We start from the raw sequence: 13,033 nt of genomic DNA, 5'->3' as shown, positions 1-13,033 counted from the left end.
GGTTTGAGTGAGCCACCTTTTTTTGTAAGATTAGAGAGTTTAACATTATGGATGTAGTCAAACTGCAGAAGCTGGCCTCTGGGGCAGCGGGGAATGATCACAGCATTGTTTGGAGCACTAGGATAAATGTAGGGAGAGCATTCAGGGATGCCCCATTTCACCTAAACATTTGTGAGGAACTAAAAGAGAAGTGCTTGCTCTACTGCTGGGATTAAAATATGCAGACAAGAGAAGAGGACAGTGCTATGATTATTCATGAGGCAAAATGCTCTAGTAATGGTGCTAATGTATCTGCACCTGCTGTGGGAATGTAAAAACAGACACTCACCTGAAGGAGAAGAAAATACTAGCAAGATTTTCTTAAACTCCAGTTTCTCATTCTGACAGTAAAAAGAAAATACTTACAACTGAACTTTGCAATTTTCCGTAATTGCAGAGATCTTTATGGCATAAAATCATCCCAAAGGGAAATGCTTTTAAAATATTGCTTTTACGGTTTGAGAGATAATTCCTGCATAGCTTCCTGACATTGTTATGCATCTTCCTATATATACTCCCAAATCTTTTCATTACATCCTCATGGAATTCTTAGTGATCCTACCTCAAACAAATAGTGATATTATATACTTCTTAAACCATTTGTGGTGGGTGGACCTTGCCATTATCAGGATTGCTTGTCACACTTTTTTCCTCGCTCCTCTTTCTCACACACTACTGCACAGCGTTTTTTGCCCTTTCTTAAATACATTTCCCAGAGGCACCACCACCGTGGCTGTGGGGCTCAGCCGCGCCCTGCGGTGGGTGGGTTGGAGCCGGCTGGAACCGGCTGTGTCCGGCACGGGGCAGCCCCGGCCTCTCCTCACAGAAGCTGCCCCTGCAGCCCCCCGCTAACAAAACCTGGGCACCTCCACTCAATGCAATATTACATATGTACATATTTTCTTTAAAAATAGAGGAAGATATTCAGGTCGGAAAATGCCCTATATTTCAGCACAAGGTTAATAAATATTCTTAAGCCTTAGCGCATCCCTCACAAGCTGTTTGCAAGGCAGTCCTGGGGGTTTCTTCTGTGCAGACACAAGATAGAAGGCTTGTGTTTATAACATATTTTGATCCTATTTAGAGTACAGATAGGAAAGAAAGCAAACTTCAGAAGTCCACAGGCCTGCAAAAGCTGTGGGAAAGGTAAGCCTTTGGAAAGTGTCTTCTTTTCCCAGCTGCTCAGATTGTAGATCTGGCCAGAGCACATAAAAATTTATTTCTGTCTCACACGCTCAGATCTTCTTCCCATGAAAAACAGGTCAGGGAAAGGAAGAGGGAGAAGAGAAATAGTGTATGTTTCCTTAAACTAGGCTATAACCGAAGCATGCAACCACAGTTAAGGAACATTTCTGAATCATTTTAGGGAAATAAAATAAAATAAAATAAAATAAAATAAAATAAAATAAAATAAAATAAAATATTATGTTAGCTGAGAATGATCTAATCCTTCTTGTTGAAAAATTAGGTCCTGTAGTCCATGAGATATTTCACTTTTTCCATTGATATTAAAAAGGCTAATTTCTTTTAAAAAATGTAAAAATAAAATGGAGAAGGAATGCAATAGTGACCGCTGATAAATTATTGAAGAAGACAAATGTATGACCCTGTATGAAGGAGAAGACATCACTCCACACATTTATGAACAAAATTGAGAATGAGTCCTAAAGATCATATAGCAATGAAATATGAGAGTTTGTGGAGGACTGAAGAAGGTTAAAAACAAAATAGAGGACACTATTTTGCCTCTGTATATGGTACTGCCTTGTAGTATCTGTTTCTTGAGTCTTCTGTATAGTTCTGGTCTGTGCATGTGCAGAAGGCCAGAGTGGAGCTGTGGAAAGTGCAGACACAGGCAATGATTGAGGAACATCTGCCTTAGAAGCAGAGACTAAGTTTGGACAGAAGGCTGAGCAGGGATGTGATTGAGTTTTACAAAATCATGAAGGTAATACAGAACATGAATGCAAAACTATTCATCAAATCCTGTATTGTTAGAGCAAAGGAGTACTTAATGAAATTTGATGTTTCACTAATCAGCTAACGATGTTGATTTCAAAGAGATGAAACTACTTCTTTACACAGTACATAGTGAACTTCCAGAATTTGTCTTCATAGAAGAGGTTCCTATAGTATCAACTAATTTAAAGGACTACCAAAATTCAAAGACAACATGTTAGTAGCAAAAGGAAGAAACAGCAAAATGTGTTCTAACTTAACACAACAGCTGTGGATGTTGGGGGAGCCAAAGGGCAATGGAGTACAGACGGTGGCAAAGCTTACATATTTTACCTAATAAAAATACCTATCAGTATTATCAGAGAAAGCATACTGAGCTAGATGGACCACTTGGTTCTACTCAGGAAAGTAACTCTTATGTTTCTAAGATAACTGGCATTGTTTTGGAAAATAAAAATTCTTCATGCTGGCTTCCTATGCTAGGTTGCTGGAATGTTCTCTGCTTTCAGGTAGCAGACTTTAAATCACCACAAAGTGTCTTTTTAGTGGTAAGCAGGCAGTCAGTATCATCTTATGATGCATGGCAAGACTGGAAAGAACAGTTCTTTCAGTCTAGAAGAGTATCTCCTGTAGATTAACTAAAGAAATCAGAAGCTGCATGGACAAGTTTATAAAACCTGAATACTAGAGATACTTTAGCCACTAATATAAACAAATCTAGGACACAAGCCCAAACATTAACATTCAGTTGTGTACTCTGTTCAACCTCTGGCACATTTTCAGTCAAGATTTCGGTTTGCTCCTTTGGGCAATCTTCCAGACAATGCCTGTGTAAGTTTGGGGGCTACATCAAGGACTGATTCCAATGCAAGTATGTACAAGGACATCCTGGCATGGGAGTGGAGAGGAAATAGACTTTACTTTTGTAAATGCAGGTTATGGAGCAGCTATGGGGAAAGAGAGTTTAATTGTATAAATGGAAGCTGTGCCATGCCAGTTGCCTCAGAACCAGAGAACAGGCCTTGCAGTACAGACATCACCACAGTTTTGCCTTTGCTTCCTGCAGATCCTCTGTGATAACAGATCTATGAAAGAAGAAAGTATCTAACAGATTGCTCAGAACACCTTTCTCTCAGGCAAATCTTTCTTGTATCTCCCACGAATATCCCTAAGTATGCTTTACATTACTCATGAAATGTTCTGAAGGATAACTGAGTTTCTTGAATGTTTGAATCTTTCTAAGATCTTTTTTGTTCAGTTAGTTTATTTAATTATTTGTAAACTTGTTATGTGCAAAGCTTCTGGGAGACTTATGGGTCATATCCAAACAGTTCAGTGGGCAATTAAGTCCTTCCTTGTCTGCTGCATGTGTTCAGAGCAAAAATACTTTTGGGTTCTGCACTGTCAGACCATGGAAGGTGGGAGCAAAGGACAATATAGACCACATATTTTGCCCACGTACTCTATTCTCTCTGATCTAAAACTAAAAATGTCTTGCAGTGTTTCATACATGATGGCCACACAAGCATGGAGGCATTTATTATCAGTGATTTTGGGGGCAAAGATGGAGAAAATGCTGTTCTTTTGACTGTAACTTTCTACTACTATGGGGGATTTTAAAGTTTTGCTTATTTCATGGTCTAATCCAGTCTGTACTTGCTAAAAACAGGTAAAACAAAAAAGCTATGAATATTTATATTAATAAAGACAATACTTAAAGGGAAATCTTTTTTTTTCTCCCCACCTTCATCACATCTCTAAATGCCTTGTACTTTGAAGGAAATGTATAACTTCAAATTGCATTGTCACATTTATTTACATAAGGAGTCTCTTAAGATAACAAAATGGATAAAAGTATGGCCACCAAAATTTGATCCATAACAAGGATATCTTCAAGCTCCTTGTGGGAAGCATTCAGTGCAAATAAAAAGAGTAAAATCAAGTTAGAAACATAGACAGCAATTTCTAACATGTTAAATGGGTTGCTGTGAGATATCCAGACAGCAAATTGCTAACTGAATTCTGAATACTTGGTAATTTGAAGTATCAATTAACTGTGAAAATTTAGAGACATAAATTTGAAAGAGTAATTTAATGTATGCTAAACACTTCAGATGAACGTAATGATTTGCAGTACATACAAGAATGCAGTAGCCATTATTAAGAAAAGACAGATTATGGCCATGCTGTAGAAAAGTACATTACATGTTCAAACTCTGTATATATTTAGGTTATATTTCGAAGGCTACCTACAACATAAAGAACAAAAACCATCTTCTGTAATTACAGTTTTAGTCAGTATTACAATGCTATATATTAGCTAGCTTCTTTCTATTCAAATGAGCAAATTAATTAATTTGAAAAAAACCCCAGATCTTTGCAAGACAAATAAAAGAAGAAAATAAACATGTACCAAAAACGTGCCAAAATGAAAACCTATCCTTTGTTAAGTAATCACCGTGCTATACTTATAAATATTACTGCAAACAGAAAATAATATATTGTATTTGTATTCAAAATCCAAGTTCACATTTTAGGTTTTCTTTTTAAATTTTAACCCACTATAAATCATAGAATCATAGAATCATTTAGATTGGAAAAGACCTTTAATATCATCAAGTCCAACCATAAACCTAACGCTACCAAGTCCACCACTAAACCATGTCCCTAAGCGCCTCATCCACATGTCTTTTAAATACCTCCAGGGATGATGACTCAACCACCTCCCCAGGCAGCCTGTTCCAATGACTGACAACCCTCATAAGGCTTGCGCTCCAGACCCCTCACCAGCTTCATTGCCCATCTCTGGACACGCTCCAGCACCTCAATGTCTTTCTTGTAGTGAGGGGTTCAAAACTGAACACAGTATTCGAGGTGCAGCCTCACCAGTGCTGAGTACAGGGGCACAATCACTTCCCTAGTTCTGCTGGCCATGCTGTTTGTGGTACAAGCCAGAATGCCATTGACCTTCTTGGCCACCTGGGCACACTGCTGGCTCATATTCAGCTGGCTGTCAATCAACACCCCCAGGTCCTTTTATGCTGGGCAGCTTTCCAGCCACTCGTCCCCAGGCCTGTAGCATTGCATGGGGTTGTTGTGTCCCAAGTCTAGGACTCAGCACTTGGCCTTGTTGAACCTCATACAATTGGCCTCAGCCCATCGATCCAGCCTGTCCAGGTCCCTCTGCAGAGCCTTGCTACCCTCAACCAGATCAACACACCCACCCAACTTGGTGTCGTCTGCAAACTTACTGAGGGTGCACTTAATCCCCTCGTCCGGATCATTGATAAAGATATTAAACTGAACTGGCCCCAATACTGAGCCCTGGGGAACACCACTTGTGACTGGCTGCAAACTGGATAATTGAACTTATATATATTGGATAACTGAACTCTTATATATCAAATATAATTGATCTCTTAATGTCACCTATAGATTCTTTGAATCTAGTATAAATAATTGAATCTAGTATAAAGAAAATTGTGCTATCCACATAGAATTTATTTATTTTGTATGTGAAAGTGAAATGAAAATAAAAATAATTGGTGTTAAAAGCAGAGTTGTTCATGCAATGTGAATGTTGAGCATCGTAGGAAGTGAAATTATTTTCTTTTTACCTTAACAATATCTCCCTCACGCAGCTGAAAGCTCCTGGCTCTAAGATGGATCCCTTTTCCAGCCTCTGTTTCAATTTTATAAATACATTCATGGTTGTTGTCATAATTAGATGGAAAATTTGGAGACAGCAATGTTCCTTCATTTCCAGAGACAGTTGCTCCACATTCAGCTAAAGAAAACAGACACATTAAAAAAAAGAAGTGAATTATCCGTTTCAAGTAAAGATGGGTTATTTGCAGCTATATTTAGACTCTATGAAAACTCTAACGGGTTATCTAGGAAAAGTATGTTTCTGTCAGATTTCATCTGTAGGACAAACCCCTAGAAACCTTGTCAAATTTGCTATCATCTGCATTTCACTGGGTACGTTTATTATGTGCACTTAGGTATTTTTTATGTATTTCCCTTTAGCTCCAATTTATCCCTTGGTCCTCCCATCAGACTAACCTATAATGCAGGTTAGCCAGATTCCATAAAAATGGGATGTTATTTTGAAATACAGTTATTGTGTTAGCATTTCAAATAAATATAACATTGATTTCACTTCCCTGTTCAGCTTTAAAAATAAGTATTAGAAAAAGCAGACAATGAACTGCTGAGAGAAAAGAATCTGACAATAAATCAAAAGCATTCAAATATTTTTTCTCTATCAGGAAAAAAACCAAAAAACTAAAAAACAAACCAACATTTATTGATATCAGTCAGGGCCAAGCAGACAGCTCCCTTCTTTTCCAGGTAAAGAGTAGGTGAGTCTTTTTCACAGCCATCTGTAGTAAGAACTTATTGACACTTTCAGGAGTAGACATTTTTGTCATTGTTCCCCAGTAAAGAAAATAATAAAGTGTAGGAAAAGTGGTGTGTTCCAGCCCATGGGTTCAGTTTGAGTTCCGAATAAAGACTAATAAAATCATTCCAAATGTGCAATATAAATTTCAGCACATAAATGAAAACATCCCAAAAGATAGAAAATCATATTTGTGTACTGTTCAAACAAACATTCAAAATGCTTTAAAATGGCCTAAAACCACCTTCTGAAACCCCACAGTAACAGTAACTTACTGATATTAATCTACAATTTTTTTAAGGTGGATGAGATTGATATTTATATTTCAATGATCAGTCTAAAGATAAAATACACTGTGTTAAATACAGATTTTGACCTAAACATCATTCAGACCTCATTCAGAGTTTGGTACGAACCTGTTATAACAATTAAAATAATAAAAAATTAATGAATAATTATAAATGAACAGATATTTTTTATTGAAGATGTGCTAGGTTTCAAAAAAAAAAACCCTGTTTTTTTTCCTATAAATGTTAAATAGACTTTTAGGGTTAATGGGATGTTAAAATATTCATTTTTGGAAGTGTGTGGGGTTTACAATTTTAGGTAAAACCTGAGTATAGTTTAACAATTATATAGGTAAAGAATCATTTTGAAAATATAGTGTAAAGTTAAACCAGAAAGGTATATCAGAAAATAATTCTTGTAAACATATTCAGAGAGAAATGCATGTTTTATATTTACAAATGAACAATCTAAAAAAAAATTATTTACATTTCTGAGGCCTTGACAGCATCCAATTTATGTGCTTCTTGCTTTTGAAAAGCCTAAAAACAGTGAAATTTTCTGTATTTAGACTTCCTCACTTCAATAAAACTGAAGAAAAAAAGGGAGGGGAAGGAAAAGGAGAGGAAGGCAAGGAGGGATGGAGGGAAGGGTGGAAGGAGGGAAGGAAAGATGAAAGAGGGGAATAAAAGAAGGGGGGAATGAGATAGCCATAGTGCCATTCAGTGCCTTATTTCTACTCTACATTTGGGCAATGTGAAGAAGGAAATCACCAATAAGCTGGCTCAGGATCTTTGATTTAGCATGTAAGTTGGAGTTAATTTGCTATTTTAAAGTAGAGTTTTATGTTCTCCCCTCCCTTAGCTTACTTAGACCCTGAGTTGCATTATATTTAATAGGCAGAAGAGTGTTGGGGAATAAGAACCCCTGCCACCAAACTTCAGACAGTTGAACGCTTCCTTTGTTCGGGAGTGTGGGATGCACCAGGTGTTTCTAACATGTTTAAAGTCACTTTACTTTGTCTAAATGTTTCAAAGAACTGTAGTAGACTGAAAAATTAACTGGATTTTTATTTTGATACCTCTTTGGTAAAGGATCTCTCAAATACATGATACATGTTACATACGGTTACATTTACATATCTCTCTCTATAGACATGTGTGTACATGTTCATATGTAGCTATCTTTGATTTTTAGGAAGAAGGTGGAACTGATTGAGTTTATAAAATGTAATTTAAAGCAAAAAAAAGTAAAAAGCTTCCATTCGCAAGGATAAGAGAGACTTCTTTTTCTTCTAGGAAGGACACAGGGGGATTGTTGCAACTTGTACACAACTGTTTTGTGTCTGAGGGAGAAAGAAAGGCACATTCTTGCAGAAGTAACATGAAATACTGCCTACTGTGTTCTGACAAGATTTATAAAATAAAGAGGTTATTTTCATATTAAAAGTATCTGATTAATTGGAATTGGACTATAAATAAAAAGTTAGGATAATTTAAATATGAAACTTTATTGAGACTAAAAGAATTAGATTCTAAGCACTGCAATAGCACCACTCACATGTTAAAAACATACTAGCTAATCTAGTTCCCTAATTTGAAGAACAACTACAAAAGAACCATCCAGACATGAAAAAAAAACCCAAATATGTATTTTTATTTCCATTATAAAACATTAGATTTTAAGCATCTGTAACTTAAGAACAGGGGATACCTTTCTGATGTCTTCAGTGAATAGCTGTGCATCCTTAGCTGAGGATGAGGAGCAAGGGATAATGACCTTCTTTAAGAATACACCCTTATGCAGCAAAATTGTGTTGTAACTGAGTAATGCATACTAATTTAATGTAGCTAATTTAAATAAAAATTTGCTCATAGTGCTACAGATGTTTGTGCTTTTGTTTCTAAACGAAGAATAAATTCTCTAAAATCTCAGCTCCCAAACTTTTCGTACATAGTTTGGCTGTTAGTGCTTAAAAAAGTTCCTATCATCACATCTAAATGGCTTGTTACATAGCTTATACTAGCATGTACTAAACAAAATTTGTTCTGTAAATATCAGCTACTTATATGGTTCCAATTCAGATTCTTCACTTCTCAAATCTGCCAAACTATGGAAGTCTGCCAAACCACAGCATCCAAAAGACAAGGTCCCTTAAACTCATCTTCTTTTAAAAGAAAAAAATGTATATGGTACTGGCTCTACATTTCAAAAGGTGGAAAGCAGATAAAAGAAGATTAATCTAACTAGCTATTACAACTTTTGAATCCTGTGTGCTTTTTAATTTTATTTATGTATTATAAAATCAGAAGTATCCACTTCAGAACTCAAAAGGTATACTCTTATTGAGTGTATACTACCTATGCCCACACATAAAAGGTTTTAGAGGAGGAAATACATGCTTTATTTTCATTACATTTTCTGAGTTGTCTGTTACACCTTGCTGATGACTGCAGCAGACTGGAAAATGCTACCTTATCAAACTGTTGTTTTACTCCCTTGCAGTGAGAGCAATCTGCCTGGAACAGATACTTGACCCCATTCTTTGTTCTTTTGCTTAATGAAGTCACTTAAATTCTATTTACTTAAACTAACTTTTTTTCTTCTTCTTTCATTGTCTCACTTGAAATTAGATAAAAGGAAACTGCAGAGGGTACACCTTTTGAAGATCATCAAACAATTCCTGAATATGAACACAAACTCTACAAAACAAACAAAATTCAGGGATTCTTGAAATGCTTTGAAATACAGTTCACGTAAAATGTAACAATAACTTTGTTTAATGGAAAAGTTTGCTTTATTATTTTTCTTCCATACATCTTGCTAAAAGGTTTGACAGGATTTTAAGCAGATCTCCAAAGCAGAGATCAAATAAAAGTAGTACATCATCAGTTTAAAAGCTTCTCTGCCACAAAACACTCTACTGTTGCAGAATATCTTTGTTGTATTTACAAAATTGTGCAGCAGTTCATAAAATAGGAGAAACAGCTGAACTCAGACAGTTGATAATTCTTTATGTTTCTGTTAGACAATATTGTTACCCAGAAGAATGGTCATGCAACATTAAAACAAAAGCAAAAGAAATCATGGATAAAGCTGAACCAAGCATTGTATGCTCTGTCTTCACATAAAAGCAAAAACTTAGGATTTCTCCACAGTCATTGATTGAGGGGTCTCTAAAGCTGAGCATATGACTTCTGCAGGGCTGACACAATACATGACCGGACTCAAGCACAGCTTCATGTACAAACTCAAATGCAGTGCAAGGAGATGAAGCTTCCTGTTAACTGGAATGTTGCATCAAGCCGAGGTTCACATGAAGTTTCCACAGCACCTCTGTTGCACAGTGCCTTAATCTTTATAATGTTAATTGTCCTTCATCTCCAATTCTGCAGCCAGTCCTTCACTTATGAGCCGGTAACCTTTCATCCATACACTGCCAGGCTGCTTTTGCAGTGCCTTCACTCTGGTACCACTAGTGTTTTTGTTCTCACGTGGCACTGCTGAATTCAAAACCACTGTTATTCTGGGTTTCTCCTAAAAAGTGACCGCCACTGATTTTTAAATCATACTGTTCTCATCCCACTTCTCACTTTTTTGCCTTGTAGCTTGTAGCCTGTAACGCTACACTACGATTGCATCGCTCCAAACCTGGTGGCTTTTAGCCTGTATCTTCATATTGGAATAGGGCTTAGTAGATAACAAGCAGATAATAGTTATTTTAATACCCAATAAATATTACACAATAACACACATGCACAAAGCTTAACTACTATTTAGTCTGCAGCACCCACACATGCTCCATTCAGTGCTAACAGTATCATAAGCTACCAATGAGGAGCTTGAGAAGGTGAGGTTAGAACACTTCAATGAAAACCTTACTGAAATGCCTTGCTGAAAACAAAACTCTTATTCTGTATTTTTTTGTACCATTCCATGCAAAGAATAATGGAGTAGAAAAGCAAGGACTAAACAGCAGGTAAAGCCCTTTCTGATATTTGCTTAATTAGTTTTCAATCCATATGCCACTGACATAAGACATTACTCAGGTTCTCAAAACAAATCCTGTGATGTTAATTGGCCTCAGAGAATTACTGGCAGAATGCAAGGTGAGGGCATTTTTTGGATTTTTTTTTTTTTTTGAGATTTTTGTCTACTCTTTCTAGTATCATCTGATAACGAGCTATAACATCCCTACATTATTTGTCTTGTCAAGAAATAATATTTAGCAGACACAACCTTAAAATGTAGAAAGAAGGCAAAAGGGTGACCTGAGGCAATTGTTATTCCTTTTACCTATAGGTGATTAAAATTTCATACCAGGTATCACATGAAGGTGATTAAGTCCTCATAGAAATCACTCCTTCTCATCATTTTGAAAATAGAGAGTGCCCACTATGCACCAGCTGAAATCTGTTAGTGTTTCCTGAATATTAAAGTTTCAGTTTTGAAATAGAGAAAATTCAAACCTGTAATTACTATATTGCACCATATTTTGCATAGTCATATACAGTAAGACTCAAACACTAACTCTAACAAATCTTCAAATTTCTGTCAAACGTTGACAGAAAAATGAGGGGTTAAAAAAACCAGGGATTAAAAATACATCTTTCAGTTGTATTTATAAAAATGCAACATTATAAGATAAAGAAATAGAAATTATAAAAAATCTATTAAATAACATCATTAAATATGTTGTATGAAACAGAAAACAACCTAAAGATTTTACAATTTAAAGGTGACAGTTCCGAAATATGGCAGATCCTGGATACTGTCTGAAGACTCAGAGATTCAACTACTGATGTTATATAAGATTTCTTGCTCATGAGCAGCTCTTAAATGAGAGCTCTTTCTGCCTAAACACTAGCTAAAAATGAAGAGTGATTTTCAGACTTAGTTTGACTTCTCAAAGGTGAAATCAAATTCAAATTTTATGCTACAGAGAATTTAAAGAAAACAATGAATGCCAGATCTCAAGGGTCTCATAGAAATCTCCAGTGTTATTCAGGCTAACAAGGTTCCCACTTATGTTTCAATCTTGATGGAAATTAACTCAATGCTACAACATGACAAAGTATATTAATTATAATTGATGATTTTGCAATGAATACGAACTAAACTATTAAAAAGAAACAGCTTATTAAATAGTGTTAGCAATTTATTGCAGCACCCTATCATTAATTATTCATGTAGTATTTATTATAACAACTGAATATGATAAATTAATGTGATATTAATGTGAATACCAGAGAACAATACCTCAGTGAAGATTTTACTCAAATACTGTATTAATGCACCATTAAAAATCAAGTGCCATGTAAAATTTAATACAGGAGCAACACCACTTAAATATGAAATGCAAACATTAAGTAGCTGTTTCTTTTCAGCTTTAACCTTTAATTTTTTCACAGCTTGCTTTAGGAACTGTCCATACAGTTGAAATGACTAATGGGGACAGCATAGTAATGCAGGTTAAAACCCAAACTAAACAAAAAAACCCAGCACTCAAAACTAAGTTTATTGTATTAATGTGTTATGCTTGAACTTTATGTGATAGTTACTGTGAAAGGCTAATTTGAACTGAATATAATGTACACTTTATAGTGTACAAATAATATTTTCATGATATATCCTAGGTAAAATTTATCACAGTTTCTTAAGGAGATAATGAGCAGGGAAAACCCAGACAAGTAGACAGAAGCAGCATGCAAATCAGGTAATAGAATGAAAATCTAAGTTAAGACAATCTCGGAAAGGACAGTTGAAGAACTAATTCAAACTTTCCTTCCCATTATGACATGATGTATGAATACCTGAATCCTGGAAGAGGTGATCAAAGTCTTTAGTTACATGTCCTTGTGAACAGGGGAAAATAACCATCTCTAATAACAAGTGGAGCTCTTCAGCCATAATGCTGAGTATAGAGGCCATTCACATTAGCCAAGATATTAAGGAGTTAAAATAAAATAATTAGTAAACACAACCAAATACTCACTTTTATTTTGTCTTATAATCTTATTAGTGCTTCAATTTTGCAATTAGTATCACAGACAGAATATGATGGAATAAACTAAATTTATTATTTTGTACCTAAACTGTTCTTACAGCAGAGCCATATCTTCTGTGATGTAATAAACATACATTTATTATATTATACCCCTCAGAGATTAACAAATCCAGCAGGGTGAACTAGCAATTTCTGAAATGTCTTTTGAAAAGAGAATGTACCTACACTTGGGCACTGTACCTTGCAATTCACTGTAAAGGTGTTTCTCCTCAGGTTTCTACCCATTGCCTTCAATAATCAGTGAACAGCACATCTTTGGCAAGTAGGAAGGAAAGAATAAA

General features: G+C 35.7%; 1 protein-coding gene across 1 annotated transcript in view; it reads right to left on the bottom strand.

Annotated features, from left to right (window-relative positions):
• The window catches only part of CSMD1 (CUB and Sushi multiple domains 1), a 1,256,706-nt gene that overhangs the window by 264,551 nt on the left and 979,122 nt on the right, over nt 1–13,033 (bottom strand). The window contains exon 22 of the mRNA XM_059835885.1: nt 5,616–5,785. Coding sequence (XP_059691868.1) covers nt 5,616–5,785 — 170 coding nt within the window. The remainder of the gene's footprint in view (nt 1–5,615; nt 5,786–13,033) is intronic.

Source organism: Gavia stellata, chromosome 2 (assembly GCF_030936135.1).
Source record: "Gavia stellata isolate bGavSte3 chromosome 2, bGavSte3.hap2, whole genome shotgun sequence".
Classification (NCBI taxonomy): domain Eukaryota; kingdom Metazoa; phylum Chordata; class Aves; order Gaviiformes; family Gaviidae; genus Gavia; species Gavia stellata.
Note: the sequence above shows the minus strand (reverse complement) of the source record. Positions and strands in the feature narration are given on the sequence as shown.